The following is a 24,808-nucleotide window of genomic DNA, read 5'->3' as shown; positions in this document are numbered from 1 at the left end:
ATCACCATGAAACTCAATTAAGAATTATCAGTACTGAAAGGACTAATTAATATTTCATGTCCACCTCAAGATTTGAAGCTTACTCAAAAGGATGAAGAAACCAAGGTGGGTCTGATAGAGGTATATGACATGCCTGCTCTGATGCATTTGTTAACAACTTGGATGGCAAAACAGTAAAAGTATTTATGAATATCTCTGTGATGTCTGACAGACACGTCTCTTTATAAGAAAACAATCAGGATTTAAAAATCATGCTAAAAAAGTGGGACGGATGTTCTGAAATAAAAACAAAAAAATGCAAAAAAAAAAGTTACACTCAAGAAGAAAACAAATTAAGACACAGGGAATAATTGGTCAGAGCTGTAAAAGATGAGAAACTGGAAGTGAAGCAGCAATGCCAGGCAATTGCAAGGAAGGCATTAATATTTCTTTTATGTTTTAACATGAACTATATATGCTAATCATGGAAAATAACAATTCCCTTACCTTGACATTGACAAGGCCACCAGGGAAGAAATAAGCCAACTTAAGACAGAAAAAAATCTTTCAGCCATGCAGGGCATAAGGGTAAAAGATTGAGGAAACTGTTAAGACCATCCCACAAGTGCAGTGTATTTATTTCTTTATAATTGAACTATTTCCCACTTTTTTTTTTTTATTCCCTGTTAGGTATAAGTACTTATATAATTTAGGATAAACTCCAGTCTGGCTTTTGCACTTAGGAAAGTATCAAACTGGCACATCGTAATTAAAAAGAAAGCAGTCATTAAGAATTTGAGAAATATATGCATTATTAAATAGGTGGGAAAAACTCTATAATCTCAGTGGAAAACATCTTGAAAGACAAAGGCCTTGTTGACAGGGACCATCACAGCAGTTCCAAAGAGAGGTAGCACGTAGCACATGATTTCTCAGTTTGAGAAAATGCTCAATCTCAAATTACAGCTGAAGAGAACAACAATCATGATGTTTAAATACTTCAATGTACCTATCTTAAGAAACTGGCATTGTTTCTCTGTCTTTGAGTATTGCTAAATTAACAATGTTACCAATTACTGTTGACAAAGATACTTCTGACATAACCAAAGTAAGACCATGAAAGAGAAAAAAATCCCTACCAATATAACCTGACGACCTATTTTTTTTTTGGCAACTCAATAACAGCAGTTAGAATAAAAGCACCCTAAACTTAGATGCACTTGTTTCAATAGAAAGATGCTTCACACTTGAATAGCTATTGAGCTTCCCAGAGCAACAGGATATACCTGTATAAAGCATTTTACACCATTATATCCAGCCTCTTATTGAGATGCTTTCTCTTTAATTACATACACTTCAGAAAAAACTTCCTACTGCAGACAAGACCTTGGGTCCACTCTGTGTATATAAGATGCTACTTAGTTTAAAGGTGGACTAACAAACACACATTTGCTCAAATAAACACCTCTTGTCCACAGCCCAGCTTGACAGTGAGATGCCTGTACCTCTTAGCTTGATAGGCTTAAAAATTTTTTTCACTTACCCATTCAAACCCTCCCACTGCAAAGACAACCCACTCACTTCAAAATAGCCAGGACATCAGCCCCAAGGCAGATTTAGTTATGCATATTTGTATTTGATAACAGCTAAATGAAGCTAACACTTAACACACCTGAAGTTAGCATATGATATCTCAATTAGTTTAAAGTAAAAGGCTGAGGTAACAGAACTGTTCCAGGGCCACTGTTACCCTGCAACAAGGTTTAAGACTGATGTAATTATGTAATAATGTAGTCCTCTTCACCCACTACTAAATGGTAACAAGGGGTCTGTATTTGTTATCTTTTTAGTAGGAACCTGTTTGAATGGTACTGATTCCTCACACAGGCATTATAGTACCCTGCAGAAACCTAAGTCTTGAGCACGCTGTAGTTTAAAAGCTTTTTAAAAGTCAGATTAAGTATTTTTTAAAATCTCGTCTCTTTACTTACAGAATTATACTTACATATGTGAACAAATGAACACATTAACCTGTAACTCTATCAGAACTTCTTAAGGAAAAGTTAGGTTTTTACATCTCTTTTTAATCTTAAAAAGAAATTCCTCTGGTAACTTTAGTTTCTCATACCACATGGCTTTTAAGAAACAGAACCACTTACCAATAGCTCTTCTTGTTGCTGATGATCAACTGAACAGATATACAGCTGCAGTGATTTTAATTTCAAAACACTTGAGTGCACGGGGATTCGGAACACTTCATTAAATATTAACAGAGTTTGGAATTCCAAAGCTCTCGAGCAGTAAGTGGTTGGTGTGCCTGACTCAAGCGGTGGCAAATAAACTCTCACATGACTGGGAACAGCAAAACAGACAAATAGCACAATTCAGAAAAAGAAAGCCATTTTGCATTTCTCAAAATCAAGCTAAGCAAAAACATCAGTGTATCTTCTACATTAAGAATCTACCTTGAGATGGTCTCATCACCAGATTTACTTTGCATCCTTAACACAGAAGATCTGCAAAGCTGATCTCAAAATGCTGTATTTTTTTAACTAAAACTTTTTTTTAAAACTTGGTGCTTAAGCAGAGGCACCAAGTGGCACTTGAGCTGCCCTGAGGTATCCAAGGCATTTAAAATGAGCTACCAATTATAAGAGGATCTATGGGAGATCTACACAGAGCCTCCCTCTGAGCAGAAGCAGCTGGAGGCCAGGTGCTTTGCTATGCTATGCTATTTCAAATGGAAACACATGCCTGTGTTTTAGGCAATTGAATTATCCCGTAAGCGTCACGGATCCATTTCTTCCTTCTACCCACTAAGCAACCTTTTTTCCCTCCTTAAGAAATTAAGAAATTCAGATGGCAAAAGAAATCTGCAGTCACTGCATCTATCTGCAGTCTCAAAAGACAAATTTAAATATGTGGTACCATGTCATTTATGACTCCAAGCCAAAAACAATCAACAACCATTTTCAGCTAACAGCAAAAGCAGCAGAGCTACTTAGAGAATTGTTTCCATGTTCTCCCTGTCCTGACTGCTTGCCAAGCCCCTGCAATATCCTATTCCTTTCCTCATGCCAGCAAACAGTTTCATGCAACTGTGTTGTGATCCAGATTAGAAAATTTATCTGGGTTAAAAAGCTAACCTAGCAAAAACCCCACAAAGGCTTAAGGATTAAAAAACCCCTCTCCAGCTCAGAGGTTCACTCAAGTTGACTACATGGCTGCAAGAACTCTTATGCCATCACCAGAGAGAGGCTCACACTGGCAGGTAAATAAATGGCTAGAGGACAACTGGAAGAGTTCCTTATGGTGGAACTGCAGCACACTGGACTGTGGAGCATCAGTCAGTTAAACAGATTCACGTGCTGTAAAAAGGCAGAGATTCAGCTCCTCTGCTCACTGGCTGCTGCAGGCAAACTTCCCCCCAGCTGCCGCAGCACCTGATTCAAATAATGTACAGATGCATGGAGGAGTTAATTAAACTTGATAAAAGCTTCTGCTTTTTGGTAATAGAAACTTATTTTTTGACTAGACCAATCAATTCACTCTGCAGCAATGCAATTTCTTGGTTCCAGCAAAGGTAGGGTTGAGAAGGATGAAGAACAGAACTGCATTTTGAGTCATTTAGATGCCTGGTTGCCTTGACGACAACGTCCATTAAACCTTCTGGACTAACCTTTTTCTTTGGTGACTCTACATTACTACCTTCTTCAGATGATGCTTATTTCTTTTTCTGATGACAAGGCAACATGGCTGAGTACTACACAATACTCACACTTTTCCCTATCATGTGCCCTTGCACTCACACCAAACAGAGCAAAAGACCAACACTAATGTACTGACCTACATGAAGAATTTCCACTGCAGTTTTGCAGTGTTAGCAAGATGAAGTTTTCAACAAAGATCAATTCATTCAGGGAGATGTATGTCAATTTAACAGCTCCCACCAAATTACTTATTTTACAATACAACGTTATCATACCTTCATTTTCCAGTTTTCAAACAACCTCTCCCAGAGATAAAGAATCAACAACTTTTACACGTTGAATTTCTTTAAAATATGCTAAGATACATATCTGTAGATAAAACAGTGTTTTATGACAACACTGTGATTATTTAAGAAACATTTATTAGAATAAACTAAGATATATTCTATATGTGATACAAAATTTGCAAAAAGTAGCACAAGCTGTCAGAGGTTAAAAAAAAGTTAATCTTTTGTACTGATTCTCAGCTAGTACTTGTGTTAACGTTATTTTCAGAAGGTCTTTCACGGATACTCAAGGAGAGCTGTACAGGCCACAAAAGCCTGCAGATCCTTTGCTGTTGTTTGCATGTTTCCTGGTGTGGTTTTCTTTCTTAAAGATAAAAGGCAAGGTATCTCTCTTACTGAGTAATACAGACGTTGCCATAGGAATTGAGAAAAATACACTAAGCTTACTCTGGAATATCTCAGATATTTTTGAACAAACTCTCCTCTGCACAATAAACATGTAAGAACACAGAGACTACATTTGTGTGACACAAGTTCTATAAAAGGGATATGGCCGTAAAATTAACCCTTTCCTCATGGAAATTAAGACATTCCATCTTCTCCAGAAATGGCTTAATTTTGAATGAAACCAAATAAATCTACGGTATTTATAACTGCAGCATAAAACAAGCAATGATCAGACTCTGGGTGAAATTTAAGCTTACATTTTGCAGTTTTCTTTAACAACTAGACTAGTAAAGTTCTTCAGCTGTAACACATGGACCAGCAGACATTCACTTCCACTGTCATGCCTGGAAAATAAATTCCCTGTGTTAGTCACCAATCATCAATACTTTGCTTAAGAAATAAAGATGAAGACTAAACACATTTAAAGAATGCAAAAGCACATTTGTTAAACACATTTCTTGCACAAATCAGTTTCAATCAAAAGCATTAGCTACAGTAACAAAGTTAATAGAACCAAGTGAATTAAACATTATTCAGCTTGAAAATAACAACTGGCCTTCCTATGTGTCTTGACAGCAAACAGCTTTTATCAAATACATTCCTTAGTTTAAACAGTTACACCATATGCATGTGTGTGTGCATGTGTAACAACATATCAGTTACATTAGACAAATCCATCCGCATTATTTTCATGGGCCATTGAAAACAAATAAAAAAATTCTACTCTTTCACATCAACATGAATTTTGAAATGCCACTAACAAAGTTGGTTGATATTTTAAAAACTCTCAGTCTTAGGAATTAGTTTTCCAAGGGGCAGAGATGATTCTGGAGGGCTAAAATAAAATATCCTGTCTTGCACAGCAATAATCTGCCCTTCCCCACACTACTCCCACTACCAACAATAGCATGCCATAGGCACAGGATTTCAAAGATGTATTGTACAGCTGTATTTGTGTCTCTTCACCTGTGACTTTCCTAAGGTAATCCTTCTTTATCCAGCAGAAAAAGATCTCGCTTACAGAGACATATCCCTATAGCCATACTCACATTAATGGCCCTGACAGTGAAAATAAATGCTACTGAAAGTAGTAACGAAGGCCCTTTTATCAGTCAGCATTGAAAGGACATTGAATGAACTGTGGTTAAGGCATTTCCCCAACACAAAGCGGCACATGACTGACTAATCTGTACATCCACTGAACTTTGGCTGTCAGTTCAGAAACTTCTTAAAAATATCCACCACGATTCAGTTTATTAAAAAGTTAAAAATCATAAACAAGAAAAGTAGTGAGCAATTCCTGCAGAGTTGAAAGGGAGAAAGAGGAGTAATTACTCACAGAAATCCAACATGTATTTGTGGTTCTTCATTACTGGCAGCATCACCATAAACAGGCTCTTCCAGATCTTCATTCCTGCAGGAACAGAAAGTACTGTAAACTACATAGTGACCTAAGCTGCTAAATTATGAACTAATAATTATTTTGTGATTTGTGGATATAAGCAATTATTTGGTAATACAGGAGGGAGTGGTAATGTAGGAGGAATTGAGACATCTGTTTAAAAACACACAGTAGCAGTAATTCACAATTGTAAAAATTGAGGTTTTAGAATTACTCTTTCAAGATATTTAGGTTATTTTAATATTTCTTTTGTCTTCCATTTCTCTTTAGCATCCTCCAAAACTTATCTTCATCCCAGTGACTGCTTCCTGTGTTAAAACAATTGTATTAAGTAACACGTCTTTCTACATCCTTCAATCACTTGGTGAACCTACACATTTTTAGACTTCTGGCAGTTTGTATGTTTCTTCCTTGCAGTTATACTTTTATCACATGATACTCAGAATTGTTAGTCACACTGTATAATTTTATTTTGTTATAGATGGTTGAAATAAAATTACTGATTTATGACTAATCGGATGAGAAAACTTTCAAGGGAGATATGATGTTAAAATATCAGAGACAATACAGCAAAAGGGACTTGGCACTTGAAGATGACAGTGGACTGCATGTAAAAAGCTTCTTTCCTTTAAAACATGCAATCTAGTAGTTTTATGTTACTAATAACTAGCGATTTTGAAAGCCTACTCCTAAATTCACAACTAATTCTTTTGGGCCATGTGGCAGAACAGGAATATTTCCAGCTTACTATGCATTTATACACCTGACCTTTTGCTTAAAGCTTCAAACACGCCACTGTCACTAGCCAGTGAATGATCTGAGAGACATGCTGAAACTCGCCTGGCTCTCCTCTCCGATCTTCTACCACTGTCTCCTCGCAGAGTTACAGCTGCCATGGAGAAAAAAAGTGAGAACAACATCAGCTCAAGGGAATTTCTTCAAAATTAAACAAGAAACGTATTGTATCAAAACTAGCAGCAAAACAGCACAAGTGCAGGTCACTGATTTTTCATCTAACTTGAAGTTAGAAACCTAGAATAGGATTGACCAGAGATTTTCTGTGGGAGAAGGAAGGAAGTTTGCGGCTAATTGCTCTCTGACGAGACTAAGTATAAACCAACTGCATTGTTACTAAATGTTTTTCTGGTAGAATAATTCCTTCCTAAAGGAAGACTTACATTAATTCACATATGTACACATGATATCCTAAGCTTTTCAGATTTACCTACTGAATATACAATAGGTTGAAAACAAACACAGAGACTAATTCTTTTTTAAAGTTATCTGATAACACAATGTGAGGTTTTGTTCTCATTTGTTTCCTAATACAAAGTCTCAAAGCATACTGTTTACACCATCACATAATAGCAGCTTTTATTTACAGTCTGAGAGGCATTATCAAAAAGAACCAGTGTTTTCCAGCTCACTCAGACCACTGTTTTTTTCAAATTCTTGGTGAATTACTTTGAAAACTGACTGGGGGAAGGAGGAAGCAATATTCAACCCCCTTTGCCACTCTTCCCCGAATCACCAGCCACACGATAAATAGCAACTCAGCAATCATTTTCATGTTGTAATACCAACAAAATTATGTTATACATGGGGTTTTGCACAGGCAAGTAGGTACAGCAGCTACCAATCCTTTAAAGTAAGTGCACAAGCAGTAACATTCAAGAACTGCATAGGGAAGGCTTCAACACTTCAACAAGAGCTCCTAACTTGACGTTGTTTTCCTTTGAGTCCTAGAGAAGAACACTAAACAGACATGCGAAGTGCAGTTTCTTCACTGTACAGGGAAGAACTTTTACCCCCTTTTGCTTACAGTTCAATGACTGTCCTCAAAGCAGGAAAGCAATGGCAAAGAGATGGCACCTCAAAAGTGGGGAAAGCATTTTATTTGCTTCTGCTCATGCTTACAAACTTAAGACAGAAAGGAAGCATTGACAGTTTCAGCAGTGTGACAGTAGCACAATGCATGGGAGACAAGCACCAGCTGACATTTACAGCTTACTGCCTCAACTAGGGATGAAGCATGTCTTACTCAAAGTAACAGCTTGTTAAGTACCTCCGTTGCACATTATTGTAAGGCATCCGAATTTATTGCTGACACCTACTCAGTAAGTTTCCTTCCACAGAATACCAGCCTCTGCCAGAACCCAGATGAGCTATGGTGAGCCACCCCCCTGCACGGTACCCACCTCACCTCCCACCCAAGTACCACCAGGACAGGACATCGGGATATGAGAACTTGCTAAAAGTCTTCCAGATCAACACAACCACGCTGCTGCTATCAACAAAATGCTCTAAGGTCAGCTTTAACCAACCCACTGTGGAACTGGCAGAGAAGGTGCACCAAGCCCAGCAGGTTCTGCGCCAGCCCAAGACACATTCCTATTACCAGGCCACTAACAGCACAAAGTTACCAAAGGTGTTACAAAACTCACCCAGTCCTGTTTGGAGCTAAAATTCCTATATATCAGCAGAGCCAGTTCTCTGTCCTTTGGATTCATAAGCCCTATGGACCTCTCAATGAAATTCAGTGAAGGATTTTGTCAGCTTTAGGTAAGACAGGAAATTTATTTTCAGGGTAGAAACAGCCCAATCTGCACGTGTCTCTGCACCCAGAGAAAGAACCACCACTCCTTCCCATCTCCAGCTACAGCATCCAACCCATGGATCATGCAGTACAATTCATTACATCCTCACCACAAATGAGAGCCAAATGAGCACACACAAAGCATTTGAACCACGCTCTCCTCTATATCACTTGTACAAAAGTGGTGGGTGGGTTTGTGGGGTTGTTTTGATTGGGTATTTTTTTTGTTTGCTTGGTTGTTTGGTTTTTTTCTTCCTTTTGTTTTTTAAAGGATTTTCAAATTGGTGAGCCCACCTCAGTTCTGTCACTGGTATTAATGAAGAATCAAAACTAGCAATCTGTACAGACATCTACATATTAAGTTTCTCAAAAATTTTATATCTCTGGAAAGAGGTTGAACTTCACAAAAGTGTATAATTTTTTTTTTTAAGTGCTTCTATAATTTCTGTACTAATTTCAACAAGTTACACTAGGACAACTTCTTTTCGTAAATAAGCCCTTGGCTCACCCCCTCTGTGAACGCTTTGTATAAACGTAGCAGAGGAAAGATCTCGTGGGCTCTGTCCTTGGGAGGTTCAGGTTCCCAGTTTGGCTGGATGGAAAAGTTGGTCTCAAGCACCAATATAATGAAATTAAAAACTGACACATTACAACAGTGTTGTAACTTGACAATGATTTGCTCACCGTCTGCAGGCCATAGAAGCATTCGATAACCTCTGGACAATCACAGAAAATTTGGGAGAGATGCAAACACCAGAATATACCCTTGACTTGTGGGAGCAAAAAATCAGCAGGAAAAATTGGTCATGATCAAAGACCAAATTTTGGTTTAAACAGAAAATATTTAGCACAGATTACAGACTGCAATGCTGGAAGCTAAGGAATTGTTTAAAAACTAGGTTTCTAAGACAGATGATTACCTTCCATTTTCTTATTTAAATAACAAAATCAGTAAACAATATATATGATTTTCCAGAACTACTTAGTGCCAAAGCTTGATAAATATAAGACAGCCCTGAATGAAAGAATATTCTCATTGTCATTAGTTGAAAAAATGAACTTCAAAGGAAATTTTGCTGCCCAAACTTTCATTCACTACAAAAACACATAAATCTAAAGCATGTTTCACAGGCTTGGGTGACTACAAATACTGCATGTCAGCTCAAAATACACTAATAAAAGAGGAGAACACTCCATAAAAACTGCTCAGAGACACAAACAGACCTTACCTACCATAACACAGTCAGGCATTACTATTATACAGTAAAGCTGAAGGTCAAAGAATACTTTCCCCAGGAATTTAACTACAGCTGTAAATGTGTGTTTAGTTGACATAGCAAAAAAATTAAGTATGCCATAATGATTAAACAGATACAGCAAAATACCAAACAAAACCAAATGTAGCAAAATCTGTTTCTTCTCATGCAACTCCAAAAAAAAAAAAAAAAAACCAAAACAACCCACCCCAAAACAAAACAACCAACACATCACACAGAAAAACACACAATAAGAAATTTCAGTTCACTTACAGTGAATTTTTCTGTTGTGCCGCATGAGAAACAAGACAAAAAGCATACAGTGATAAATCACCCTTTAGATGTCTGACAATATTTTATAAACAAGAGATTATTTAGGCATTAAAAGAAATTTAGCATTTGAAAGATTTAGTATAGAGAAGGGATAGTCGAGCTATTAAAGTCCAATATTTTATTTATATGTTTCCTCCCACTCCCATCTTTATAAATATGATGGATTTAACTTTTCAAGCATATTCCCTCCATTCACAGAGGCAAATTTATTTCACAACATGACCGTGTGACATGCAGAACAATAAAACAGCAGATCAGCAACTGGACATCAAAATTGCAGTCCCTGAAGAACCCCTTGAACTTGCTCAAGTGCCGCATCAGTGCAAAGTTCATGCAGTTTATTCAGTGTTAATCCTCCAAGCCCCCATTATTTGCAAATTACCAAAATGACCTCATGCTTTGTCTAGTGAAGGAACAGGCCAAGGTTTGCCAGAACCAAGGCCTCCTGTTTTTGCAGCATGGCACTCTGCTGCCAGGCCATCGGGTGGCAGCAGCAGGGCACACTGCATGCTACCTCAGAGAAATCCAAAACCCCTGGTATCTGCAAGCTCCCAACTCTGGCATACAAGCTGGATGCTCCATTCAATTCTTCCAGGAAAAGAGTACAAAACCAACATACTTTCAAAACTTCCAACTGCTACTTGCAAACAACTGCATTACAATTCCAAACCACCGGCTAGTGAGTGTGGAACTCAAAGCAGTCAAAAATCAGAAAGGTTAATTTTAAGTAATTGTTTCCAAATGCAAATATTAAAAATAAAAAAGTCTCAAAAGAAGGCAGCCTGGCCACCTTTTAATCATATATTCTTCCTCAAAAAGCAACACAATATACTCTGTTGTACACAGAGAAAAGTTGTAACCTCTGGACTAGGAGCTGGACACCGCAGCACTGACAGCAAGTTAAGCACAGAGGTTTTCAGAGAAATGTGAAATGTGTAGAAACACAGCAGAGAACAGAGAAAAGGAAAATCAAAGCAGGAAGTTGCCCTTCATCCTGTATTGCTGCCTAGGCCCTCACACCAGGCTTTCACTTCTAGGAAACACATACAAGCTATAAATGAACTACTTAGATTTTTTCACTTACCACAATGGGTGAAGACATGCTGTGGTCTGATTTGAGGTTTAAAGAAAACCTCAGGAAGCCTCTTCACAGCACTAATTTAAGCACAAGTTTTCACACTGGTCTCTGGAATTCTGTTTATTTTGGTCTGAAAGCTACAATAAGGGCACTAGAAATGTTTACAGCTAGTAAAAGTAAATTCTGCTGCAGTATCTTCTGGCAGTGCTAGCTGTATTAAGAAAAGTAGGTGAGTCTAGACTTAAATGCTTTTGAACAATACAGGCTTTTTAGCACTGTGGCAATGTTTTCTTTTTTAATATGAAAACCTGAAAGGTTTTCCGTAAATACTGTCGATGTTCATTTGTATTATCACTTGACAAATAAGATTCTGGTATGATAATATGATCCAATCTCTGGCCATAGTTTGTATTACTCCTGATGGCATGAGTCCCGAATGCAACATTCTACACAACTGCTAACACACAATTCTGGATATAGAAATTGGATGGGAATCACAAAATTTAACAGTAAGATAAACTCTAAATATATTTCTTTACTAGTATGGTTTTATTAAAAAAAAGAGCAAGTCAACACACAAAAATGTTATCATGATTTTCTTTTTCATACTAAGAGCAGTTCTCCATTTGGTTGATCAAAACAGGAAAATAAATCTGTCGCATTCCTGTATGCTCAGGCTTTTAATTTTGTTTCATTTTTTCAGGTTTTCTGTTTCCTCTTTTGATTTCTCTAATTTATGTTTCTCAACTGCAGTGCTTCAGAAGCTTCTGCCAATGCAAGCTAAAGTAAGTCCATCAATCTGACAGTCCAGCAGGAAAGGAAAACTCAATAGTGTGTGTGCTGTGCTAACTGCACCCATCACTCCTCTGAGATCACAGCACACATAGCTGCTCAGACACAACCAGCCAAACAGATACCCAATGTCTCGCACATTCCCTACAAAAGATGCTCCTTTGCTGACGAAGCACCTACTCATGATTGTACCACGCACTCCTGACAGCCATGCCACTGTGGCTTCTGCTCCATCACAGAACTTGGACAAGGAAATCTGGTCTGGAATATGTACAAATTCAGCATGGAGTCAGCCAGCCTTCAAGCACTGTCAGCAGCATCACCCCATATTTTGTGTTTGGGTTTTTTGTAGGGGGTGGTTATTGGTTGTTTCCTATCTCTCCTGGGTTTGTGTTGCTTTACATTATCAGAATAAAGGCAACATCAGCACAACTGGGGCCCTCAGAAGCAATTAACCCATACTTTTTCTAACACCTTACTCATTCTTGCTAGGTCCTTGATAGGCTACACTCCAATGTAAGTCTATATTCTATTCCCTTTCTTCCAGTCAATTCACCACTGTTTTAAGATCTATTGACAAGGATTTCTCTATTATTTCACCTCTTTGCCCTAAAATTAGAGTTTGGGCTTGGGGGATTTTCCTGTGTTTTGGTCAGGCTTTTAACAGATAACATCTACCATGCAGTTTTTAACTGATGGAAGTAAATAAGCCTAACTGAGGAACAATCTCTACTGTGCTGGCATGCTTAGGTCTGTGTGACATTTTCTAAGACAATGTGACAAAATAGTAATATCCATAAACTCACCTCCACCAGTCTGGATAGCAGTCAGGTGTGGTCCCATTTCTCTCAGCCCTTCACTGTCGAGAGGGTAAGCGGACGTCTGAGATGAACTCGTGCCTTGTGCATCATCGTCACCCAAGGCTGTGGTCGGAGCCCTGAGCATTTCCAGGGCTCCTATGCCTGCCATCTCCTCAAAACCTTCTGACATCTGAGCCAATGGAGAATCTCGTGACGCAGAGAGAAATGGGGTGTCCAGAGGCGAGCTTGGAGGGGACAACGATGACAAGGAGGACCGCGATGAGAGGGATGCCAGGGACTGCGGGGTATCCAGAGACCTCCGCTGCTTATTGAAATTTGAGTGTCCGATGGGATCAGCGTACGGCACATCCTTTGTGAGAGACTCGAAGGGAATGATGTCAAAGCGCAAGTGCTGCCCGTAGTCTGTAACGCTGTCGGATTTGTCGTACTGGGGAAGGCCATAGATGTCCGTAAAGCTGACTGAGCTGAGGGAGCCTCTGCTGGAGGCCAAGGATCCTCGACTGGAGGCCAGGGATCCCCTGCTGCTGCCAGAGGACATGGTGAGGGTGCTAGCTGACAGACTATGACATGCAAAGACAGAGAAAACACAAAAATGCCTTTTCAAATATAATCAGAACCACCAATGCAGACATTAAAACACTAATCCAGATTACAAAAGCAATTTCACATGTATTCAGTATGGTGACATGGAAAGATGATTTGGCATTTTAAAGTCTAGCTCATGTCTCTTGCCTTGGTCTCAGGCACAACCATGACCGGAGCAGCACATGTGACAACCAAATCAGGGCTAAGTGCTTCGGTGCCTGAAGACAACAGTCTAACAGGATGAGCCTGCTCTTTCCTCCAACATGTAAGCAGCTGTGATTTGGCAGAAGAGAGGCCAGAGCAGGCTCTGGATCAGCAGACTCAATGTAAAGCCAGGAATGACAGATTACCATGATCCAGTTCAAATTTACATAAATGATTGGTCATAAACAATCCAGGGAGAAGAAGTGCAAAGGGATTTGCAAAGTTCTAACAAACTGCTGTGTAAGCGTCACTCTCACAGGTTTTTTCAATGCAAAATAAAAAGACTCTAGGATGAAGCCTATTCCAGCTCCTCTTACCATTCTCAGTTAAGGGGGAGAAGAATATTAGTGCCAGAGAGAGATGAAGTGAGACAGGAATTCAGCAGGAACTGAGCTTTTGATGCTGGTGCGGTGTTAAACTGAGGAATTCCCAAGAGCTGCATCTCAAAAGGCAGCTGTGAGTGTGAATATGCAAAGCATTCTGGACTTCTGTGTGGGTCTTAACACATTCTTGTATTTAAATAGCAAAATTTTGTCATCTCACCAAAACCTCCTACCTTTGAAGGTATCAGAATATTAACAATTCACAGAACTTAAAAGAATGCTATCTTCCCATTAGTAAAACTGTAACATTACAACAGATTTTAAGAACTTATCTCCTTTTCAGAAAGTACGGGAACATATAAAATTCCCAAATACACTTAATAATGTAGCCCAAATAGTTGTCACTAATACTATTTATAAAACTCCATCCAAATCATCACATTCCACAGAGCAAATTGTATAAATGTAGTAAAAAATTCATTTACTTGGCACACATACATAAAAGTATAAAAAGGTAAACTTCATACATTATTATTATTGCTCTCTGCTGTAGTTACTTCAAAACCTGCTGGTTTTACATAACTTACCTTTTTAACTGGGAGTGTAAATATGAGGTTAAACGTGTAGCTTCTTCTAGTTGCATAAGCAAACAATTTCTCTTCTCCTGTAACAGTATCCTATAATTAAACAGATACATATTACTATTTTCTTCATCACAGTAGTGTTCAAAATGCGCTAGGAGCTTCCCAAGCGCATAAAAACATCAATGCATTGAAGTTTTGAATGTTAAAAAAAAGTTGCACTGTTTAATGAAAAGTTTTAATTTATGCTGCTCATATGCAGCAATGGCAATTTCAGCAAGAACACAAGAACCAAGACTCCAGGAGAATTCCCAGACAAGAAAAGTAACTGAAGCACAGTGTAAGAGCCATGATGCTGAAAATATATTACAGCAATTAGCAAAGTCAAAAAGCCCTAGGTAAAAATATCAGACTCTACAAGATTCTTTTTTTCCCTTGCATCAATCTGATTCTGCCATTAAAATACTATGACCTTCTACCTTGTCACAAAAAAAAATTCCAAATAGCCCTATTATCCAAGATAATTAGTGCAAAGTTTCAAAGATAAAAAGACAATTTTTGAAGGACTTCTGTTAAGCATAACCACCAATGTCAAATTTAAGCTCTTAGTCTATGTGTTTTAGGTGCATATATTTGTCATATTTAAGCAGGCATTTTCACTACTACATTGTAAGAAAAATCTCATGCTGAAACTTATTTTTTGCCCATTCTAGTAACAAGCAGCTGAATTACTCAGTACCACTGCCACAACACAAATGGAATATAACTTTAATGCTGTCAATCTCATACACCTATAAGATATCTTAAATTCTGTATTCTGACATCACTAGAATTTCAAATAATAGATTGTATCTACTGGATTCTTTCTCTGGATCCAGAATTATATTCCTGATGTTTTGTTTTTCCAAGCCCAACCACTGAACTTCAAGATAGTATCAGGGTCGTATTCTGGTTTGAGTTGTATATTTTGTATGTCCAGGAAAGTTACAGCTCCAGTCCTACACCATAAGGTGGCTGGAAATGGGGATTCTGACAGACAGTTTGGAGAAAGCAGATCAAACTTATTAGAGTGCCTCAGATCTTCCTCAGCTGTGAAGACAGATGTTAGAATTCAACATGTTAATGAAAAGGGTTTAAAAATCATCAGAAAGGGAGTTCTCCTGGATAAAACAGCAGCTCTCAGGCTTTTCTCATGCCTCAGTGCTCCCCAGGCCAGGTTAACCAAGTAGCAGGAGGAAAGCTGCAGCTCAGCTATGCAAACTTGCACCATATAGGCACTGCACACAGGAACCAAAAGAAAAGGACAAATGGACATAAGAAACTTAACTGATTCAAAAGCTTGCAAGGGAAAGCAGAGATATTCACACCATCTACTGTAAAAAACAAACTTAGGAACCTACACTCCACAGTGATAGATGCTGCAGGGTAGGTACCTGCTCTAAAGGGTAAGATGTGCCTCCAACTAAGGCTGTCAGCCAATCTTACTAAAAGTAACACTATAACAAAAACAAAACAAAACAACCTCAACAATAAAACACCCACCTCTGTCATAGAGATTTTAAGTTCATTTTGATCTGTACATAACTCAGTGCCTTTAAAACTCAGCAACAGATGTACTAATTATTTAAGAAAGAAACACCTTTGTATTTCACAACTAGAATGAAGTGCAAAAGCAGAATGAGGAATATTTTTGGTTATTGCTGAGTCTAAAACAAACAAAAAATTAGGGCTACCAATAGTTAAGTTTTCCTCCAACTTTTTATACAAAAATAGAGAGCCCATCAGTATTACTCTAACTTCTGCTCAACTTTCTGCTAGCATTTGAAGTATCAAGTACCACACTGGAATGCTGGTTTCCACAGCATGAACTCCATGGAAAAATAGCTTGGCCTTCTTGCCAACACAGTATGCACTACCTAACATGAGAGCCCAAAAACAACAAATAAAACTTACTACACCACAGTGTAAAGTGAACTCCCTTTTCTGTCAGTTTAAGCTGGAAAGCCAATGTAACGATATTGCAAAATTGCAAAATACATTACACTGACCTGTAGGTTGGCTGTGAATTTTCTATTTATTGCCTGAATTTACTGTCTGAAGTAAGCCCTTTCAAAGAAACTGAAGTTGTCAAAATCTGTATATGGAAAGCACTTTCAAGTATTTTTAAAGTGTCTTAAATGTGTAAAGATTAACCTTTACACAGATCACATCAAAGCCGGTTCATGTAGGTTTTTGCTGAAGTGTCAAAGCTGAGGTTTTACCACTATTTAAGAGAAGCAAGAACAAGTAGTTTCTTGCTTTCACTGGAAGCAGTCTGTGGTAAAAAGAGATTAAGAGGTTTTGTCCTTTTCTCTGGCTACAGGAAAAGCTGGGCAACTTCGAAATAAACATAGTGTTTCCACTAATATGTTTTTGGGGTTGTTTATTTTACATATAACTTGATTTTTAAGTTTTCAAGAATGACTCTGCTTACTGTGTTCTTTGAATGTCAGAATTGGGATGTGTTCCCACTGCTGAGATTGCAAATGAAAAGGAAATATTGTATATAAAAGCAAAAACATAATCATTTAACTTTCCTGTTGAAAGGCAGAAACTAAATATAGCAAACAATCTTCGTTTTGATGCTTTTGGAGATGAGTACTACTCCACTGCAAGTAACAGAAAAATCTTTCAATATCCAGGTAATGTTATTCAGGTCTCTATTATCAGACAGTATCACTCAGACCTATTCCAAGCATCTTTTGGGATTCTATTCAGATTTCTTCTTCCTATTCAGACTTTTTAGGTGAATGAAAGGAAAACTAACTTGTCAACATCACCTCAACTCTGCTTCAGAAAAGTTCAAGACAAACAGAATTGAACAGTGACAGTCAGGAGCAGTCTCCTCTTTTTCTGAAAGTAAATTTCTGTAGTAACCTACTTTTTCCTTAAACACAATGAAATTCCCTACACTTCCTTTTCAAGCTACCTATATGGATCTCACAATAGAGAAGAAAACAGTTCAAGTTCCCAAACCTTTCAGTGGCCCCATGAGCAGACGTTGCTCGAGCTCGCTGAATTTCATCCTCCAAGCGTCTTTTTTCTTCCTCCAAACGTGCAACATCTTCTGGGGATCGTCTCTGCTGACTGATGAGCTGCAACTCCTGAAGAAGAGCCTCCTTCTCTTTGATGAGCTGAAGACGGTCCCTGTCCGCTTCAGCCATTCCTGGCCAGGATTCATTATCTAACAAGGCCAGCTGCTGTTGTATATTCGAAACTCTTTAAAAGAGGATAAATATATGTAAAAATGCAGAAGAGAAAGACAAGATTTACTGGTTACAAAATACAAGTGGCTTTAGATGAATCTGTCATAAAAATATGCAATTAAATAAGCTAACTTGATCTTTTTTCTGTAGCATACTTTATAGTTAAAAGTAGTTTCCTGTATCTCAATATGCTGAACCATTACGTGAAACAACAGTTTTAAGAATAATTCCACAGCTGACATTTTAACAAAATGTTCTTTTAAAAACGAATTTTGAACTCTTATCAGTATTACCAAGAACACTAAAGCTAGACATTTCACAAATGTTTCTTTTGGCATAAGAGGGAGAACACTTATTGATCGGTATTTATGTTTGTCTTGCAGCGACAATTTAGACACTTTAGAATGTAACAGTCAAAATTATAACAGAAAATCTAGCTTTCTGATTTTTGAACATTTGAAACTCAAGAACTGTACAACATTTCTGCAGTTTACACCTCACTTTCATCTTCACTTTGAAATGGTAGCATTCAAACAAAGATCAGTACCTCTAAAAGATTACTACCCTCTAAATAAAAAAGGCGTGTTTAAGCCAGCCATAGAAGTGGGATATATAGTTCATTGGTTTTGGTTAAAATTATCCTTTTCAAAAATATCTGGTAAGAAAGAAAATTAATAACAAACAAAGAAAGGTAAAAGCACGTAACACACAAAGAGAAGAACCACAGTGTGATAACATGTGATTAGGAGTAAAAGAAAAGGCATAGACATGACAAGAGCAGGGTTTCCCCCATCTGAAAACAAAACCTCATGCAATAGGGTTTATCTCATACTGACATCTCAGAAGTATTTGGCCATCTTCTTATCAGGGGAAGGGAAATAAGCTATCAATATAAGTCATTTTGCAGTGCTGCAAAAGACTGCTTTCATATATGAATAGGAAATTCACTGTCATTACCCACCCCCACCTTCGATTTCATTTACAGCAGGTAAAGAAATTAGGTATTATGTCATATTTTTGTCTAAAGCAGAATACTTTATCAAGCCCTTCAATACCATTTCCTCCTCCTTGCATTAATAACCAACTTCCTGCCAATAGCTACTGAAAGCACCATTGTGAATCAATCCATACAGCCTACATATTTCACACTTCAGCCATTGTGCATGAATTCCAGATGCAGCTTCCTGAAGAACACCTTGCACCATTGACCAAATGTCAGGGCCAGGAAGAGCACAAGCAGGGTCAGGATCCCTTCTCTCCCCTATCCAGGCTGCTCTGCTGTTAAAGATTCAGTAAACACTCCTGAACACATACAGCTTGATTTTCAGGTGTTCAGTGCCAAATAAAACAAATAAGGACTCAAGATCCCTTCAACAGAATCACAGAATTCCAGTACAATTGAGTTATCATAGCTTGGCAAGCGAGTGTGAATCAGATGAGCCTGGACTATTTGAGTGATTGTGTTCATAAGCTTTTACACAGCTTGCAGACCAAAGAAGATGAGATTCATCTGAAGTCTCTGTGTTTCTTCATAAGACAGCTGAAGCACTGACCCTTTCCTTCATTTTAACACTCACAATTGTTTTGCTAGTTATTTTTACATTGCAGGGTGAGCTTGTTAAGAAGCAGATCACAGGTGCAAATGAACACTAATAAAGGCAACAAGGAAGAGAGAAGTATCATCAGGGAAGAGAGATCCCCCTCTTTCAGTGCTAGCAAATCAATGATTCCACTTGACTGGGGAGTAAAACACCACCCCCACTAAATACAAGAGGTTTTAATTTAGACACTTGAGCTTGCTGAGAGCATGTAACTTCCTTTGTGTATGACATTCCAGCTTAAAGTTTGCTTTTCCCTTTAATTTCTGTTATGGTGATGCTTTCAAAGTAGGAAGTTCTCATACAATAACTTAATTATGCTGGTATTAAAGGGGGAAAAGTACTGCTGTGGACAAGGTTTGTATCACTGAAGAGTTCCAAAATCTGATTAGGTATTTACTTTTGATTCCCTTGACACTCTTAGCTAGCTCTTTCAGCTAGCTCTTCTTGTTTCTACAGTTTTCCCTTTACTCAAAAAAAAAGCAGGCACAAAACACTATATAATATAGGTATCTGCTGAAGCACCAATAAGCCAGTTTTCTGCAACCTCTATTTCCTGCACATGAACTGAAGTTTTGGGGCAATTTTGTTGCTTGCTTTCCACTGAGGAATCCTTCTGTACGGTAAGTTGTTCCAAAAAACTACCAGTGACAAACTTTTTAATATTTATCTCCTGGGCTAGAAGACAACCTTAAGGCTTTTAGGGTCTCATTCACTCAAAACTAAGAAAAAAATCTGAGTAGTCATGTTTAGTTATGCTCAGAACTTAATAAAAAATCCTCTTAGTTATGTTCCATAATTGCAATCTGTCTCCTCAAACATGAACTTTTCTTCCAATCACAGTAAACACAGAAATAAGCCATTTCACTATGCTTGCCTATGCCAGACTTTATGCCTGTACCACACTAGCCACTCTCACTGCTGATTTGTTAGAAGAAAATGGCTGTTTTCAAACTCAGTGCATATATTAACCTGCCTTAAAACATCCACTTAAATAAATCAATGACTTGAGATAGATTGCAACCTAAAGTGGAAAAAGAAATATTTAGGATCCTTTATGAAGCCTCTGCTTTTCAAATGCATTTTTCCTTCCTACGGAGTAGTTTTAAGATACTCTTTTAACTGTAGTCACTGCAAAGGAGTGCTTTTATCTGGCCTAATGCCAGATACTGAGGTCCCTACTGATCCAGCAATTTAACATATTCCTATGGAAAAAACAGTTAATTTTGAGCTATCAACATTCCAGGCATTTTGCCCATTCCCATCCTTGCATAACAAGTGCTGAGGAGCTTGCATTCCACACTGGAGTAGGTGGTATCAAATGACTGGTTCCCTAGGTAGGCAGGCCGACTTGCTGCTTAATTCAGTATTTAAAAATTTCGAATGGAGATGAACATAACAGTTCCTGGTAAGGGAGCAGCACAGATGGGATGACAAAGGTTTAACCTGATGATGATCTTAAGCAAACACTGACTTGAAATGGCACATTTGCTCTGAAATGGCCATACCAATGTATCTAGAATGATGTCTCACTCATAATAATGCAGACACAGCATGAGGATGGAGATCAGCAGTCAGTAATTTACTACACAAACTACATCATAAGGGGGGAAAAAAAGCATGTATTTCCAAAATTTAATTAGACACAATTTAATTAAATTTAGTAGCATGTCTGAATCATTATTGCTCTACACAGCTCTCTCTCCCCTTGACAAAACAGGGCAACCCTTCCGTCACTGAAAAATACCTGAGGAACCTTGAAGACTTTGTCAACGTATAGAAAATCACTTTCAAGGGTGATATCTGAACCTAGCACTAATGAAGTTATACTGCTGAACTCAAGAGGGTATTTATCAAATACAGCATGAGAAGTGAGTAAAAATCACTTTCTGTGAGATGAGTAATCTACAATTACAATTTACCCCATGTTAGATCCTTACTTGGACTATGAACAAGACAGGTGTCTTGGGGAGGGAAATGCTCTGAACCAGGTTCACAGGTATTAACTCATGCGCATAAAATGGACAAATTATGGGTATCCCAGAGCTGGCAATTGCTCTTCAAATTTAACATGGTTTGAATTTTACAAGGAGAAAAAAAGGAAACCAAACAATACTCCTCTCCATTTAAATGCCTAGGCTTTTGGCTGACATACCACATCACTCTAGGACTGGGGCCTTTGTTACCTGTGGTATGGGAAGACCAATGGGGATAAAATAAAGAAAATATTCCAGTTCCTATTCGAAGGAGAACAGTGGCTAAGATCACATAAATCAGCCCTGCTTAACTCTTCCCCAGGCTTATATTGGACCCAGTTCTCTGACACTTCAGGTAACAGGGAATATCTCTCACATGCAATACCCAAAGGAGGTGGCTGTGGGACTAAAGACATAATGAAGGGTGTAAGAACTTGGCAATTTCTGGTATTTACTGACCCTCTTGAGTGTGGGTTATGATTTATATTCAAAGAGGGAACACCAGAGAAAGATGAAGAAAGAAATGGAAAGAACAAGAAGCTGGGGAACTCGGCCAAATGCACACAAAATTTCTCCACCGTGTCTATTTTGGCTGTTCCTGCAAGTATGTGCCACTGTGGCTTTGGCAGACAACACAAGTATGCTCTCTGTAGAATACCCAGCCTTCCTGACAACCCAATTTGTTCAATAACAACGAGGTCTTAAATTGGCTTAGCAAACTCATGAAACCATTAGAGTCCACTGGCATTTTGCAGATTTTAGGAAAATTGCAAAAATCTGCTAAAAGCAAGTTTTCCCAAACGCACAGGTGAAATAGTATAAAACTTTAAAGAAGTTCAAAAGCACATCTAAGCTCTCTTTATAACCCAAAGAAAATGTTTTATGTTTAAAAACCAACACTGGAAGATTTAGGTTTGGCTGAGCCAGGAATTTATGTGATATCAAACAAATTACTTCATCCTTAAATCAGATTTTCAGATTAGTTCAGCAGAATAAAGCATACAAATCCACTGAATTTCACTGGAGATTAGGTAATTAAATCTTGAAACCTGCCTATACAAGATAAACTTTAAAAGGAAAACACTTGACTTTGTTGTTGTATTAGTACTGGAATGTTGCTATCAATATCCATTCAACATGTATGTTGTCACTGGAAGTACAAATTGCACTGACACACTTCTGGTTATGCTAGTGATTTTAAACTGAAATTTAATTTTGGAAATGAGACAAGTTTTCAACAAACTATAATGAGCAGAAGGAAGTAACATACTTAAATGTGGAAATATTAAGAATATCTGCGGAAGAGTTTTTTCAAGGCTAAAATAAATCTCTTGACATCCATTGCATGCCTCTAAGAAATTAATGGAAAAATAACATCTTTGAATTCAAATTTATGGAAGATGCAAATAAATTACTGCTTTTGCACCCAAACTAGGTAAACTGGTTGAAGATGTTTGAATGTATTAGTTCATTACAGTTAGCTACCACCAGACTGAACTATTAAAAAAACAAAAACAAACCAAAAACCCACAGCTAAAACTTTTGTTGCTTATTGGAGGGATTATTTTTCGTCTACTAATTAACACACTTCACAGGATATGAGGCACTGCAGCAATGACATTTCATGAACATTTGCTAATATACTTCATGTAGTCATTATACTGAACTGCACAACTTAAGAGTTATCAAAGAAAAACAATTTGCTTTTGATTTCTCGTGCTATGAAGCAGCCTATTCAGGAAAGTGCTTGAGGGGTACACTTTCCAGTGTGCAAATGCTTTCATGGGAGGTGGTCTCACTGAAATAGCAACTGAAACTAAAAACCCTATTTACCCAGGCAGCTTGGGGCTGTCTGTTCAAAAAGACCGTCCTCCCTCCCCCTCCTGCATCTCTGGAGGGCCACACTGGCAGATCTGAGAGAAGAAATTTCATGGAAATAAAGTACAGTTTATTTAGAAATAATGGGGGAGGGGGAAGAGTACAGAGCGGAAGAAAAGTGATTGAGCCTCCTTTCAGCATGTTTGGTGAGCTAAAAAGTAGAATTTACAAGACTCCAAGAGCCTGGATCAGAAACAGGGGAGAGGATCTCTTCCCCAGCATGCTGGAAATGTCAGAACCCACAGTGTACAACATCTGAAATACCCATGGGAAAAATTAAATTGCAAATCATCCAACTTCCTTCCAGTGGGAAAGTGATGGGGGGGGAAAGCTATGTGAATGTCTTAATTTATGCAAAGGCCAAACCATTCAGCAGTCAGAGAGATTTTTGAAGCAGGAATTAAAATTAAATTATCCTTTATGAGGGAGGAGAGATATTTTGGGAGTGCAAGCCAACTCTTCTGCAATCACTGAGTCTCATCTCCTGAATTCCTCAGGATAGTTCATTCAAAAATCCCAGCACCACATTTCCTTGCTTAGATTCCAGATACAGAGAACATATTTTAATTTTTAAAGACTTTTTACTACATCTATCAGATATTCTGCTTATATCTGGCTAGATTCACAAGAGCAACTAAAACACTCTGTCCTTCAGTTTGTGGGGCTTTTTTCCTGCTTTCCTTTCAGGGAAAGGATAACTTTTTCTTATGTTTAAAAGATAACTTTTATATCTTAGGAGAAAATAAACTTTTCTCCTAGAGTGCATTTTAAAAGTCTCCTGCTAAAAGTTTGTCTGTTGTATTTATTTGCAGTATGTTTCCACACCCGCTTGACAAGCAAGCAGTCACAATATACTGCCTTACAGTTGTGACATACTGTAGCATTTTAATTTTCTACTTTGTAGATTTAATCCATCGCAGCACATTCCGTCACCCACACTGTGCAGTAACAGTAGATATTTCACCAGCCAAGGGAGAATGAACACAAAGATATTTAGCAGAGACAAAAGCCCTACAGAAATGCCAGCAAACTAAGGGGAAGGAATGCATGATAAATGAAGAATGCAACCACAGAGATAACTGGTAGGGGCAATGAGCTTTGTGCAGTTCCACTCAAAAGCCGAAAGCTGATTACTTCCGTACAACATACTGGGCAGAATAAGGCTACTCTTTTAAAGCAACTAACATGCTTTTGCTAAATAACAGACCATTGTCAGAGCTGCTATCCTGGGAAAGCAAAACTACTCTTACTGCAATTACCATTCTCTAGTTGGAAGGTTAGTTACCCAGATTTTCTACACTTCATTAAGATCAAACACCAGCTCACTTCTGATGTTCAAAATACTGCATTCCATGCAGAAACAAATATTCGGCATTTCCAGCTGAGAAATGCTTTGCTACTAAAAAAAATTAACCCATAAAAACTCAACACCACTTCACCCCTCCAAAAAAACACTACTCCCTCTTTTCCCTGTAATAAACACACAAGAAGAGAATTGTTTTGAAAAACACAGGAAAGGTATGTCAGAAAGCTGAACTGAAACCATTTTAATGCAATTATCACAGCATCAGTGGCTCTGTTAAACTAAACAGTATAAAACTAAATTCTATCATTCTTCTTTCAGCAACTGTAAATCACTAAATTATCATTGGACTATTAAGTGCTAAGTTAGCCTGTGAGCAAACAGGACACTGACACATTTTTGTTCTGTTCTTTT

General features: G+C 38.0%; 1 protein-coding gene across 3 annotated transcripts in view; it reads right to left on the bottom strand.

Annotated features, from left to right (window-relative positions):
- Nucleotides 1–24,808, bottom strand: part of WWC3 (WWC family member 3) — a 100,498-nt gene that overhangs the window by 11,506 nt on the left and 64,184 nt on the right. For 2 of the 3 annotated variants that reach the window (XM_039550311.1, XM_010394376.4), the window contains 7 exons: nt 17,410–17,652; nt 14,401–14,490; nt 12,687–13,261; nt 6,594–6,714; nt 5,763–5,837; nt 4,681–4,767; nt 2,139–2,331 (listed from right to left, as the gene is read on the bottom strand). In XM_039550311.1, coding sequence (XP_039406245.1) covers nt 2,139–2,331; nt 4,681–4,767; nt 5,763–5,837; nt 6,594–6,714; nt 12,687–13,261; nt 14,401–14,490; nt 17,410–17,652 — 1,384 coding nt within the window. The remainder of the gene's footprint in view (nt 1–2,138; nt 2,332–4,680; nt 4,768–5,762; nt 5,838–6,593; nt 6,715–12,686; nt 13,262–14,400; nt 14,491–17,409; nt 17,653–24,808) is intronic. The other variant, XM_010394377.4, reaches the window with a different exon arrangement.

The sequence above is a fragment of the Corvus cornix genome, chromosome 1, assembly GCF_000738735.6.
Source record: "Corvus cornix cornix isolate S_Up_H32 chromosome 1, ASM73873v5, whole genome shotgun sequence".
NCBI lineage: Eukaryota > Metazoa > Chordata > Aves > Passeriformes > Corvidae > Corvus > Corvus cornix.
Note: the sequence above shows the minus strand (reverse complement) of the source record. Positions and strands in the feature narration are given on the sequence as shown.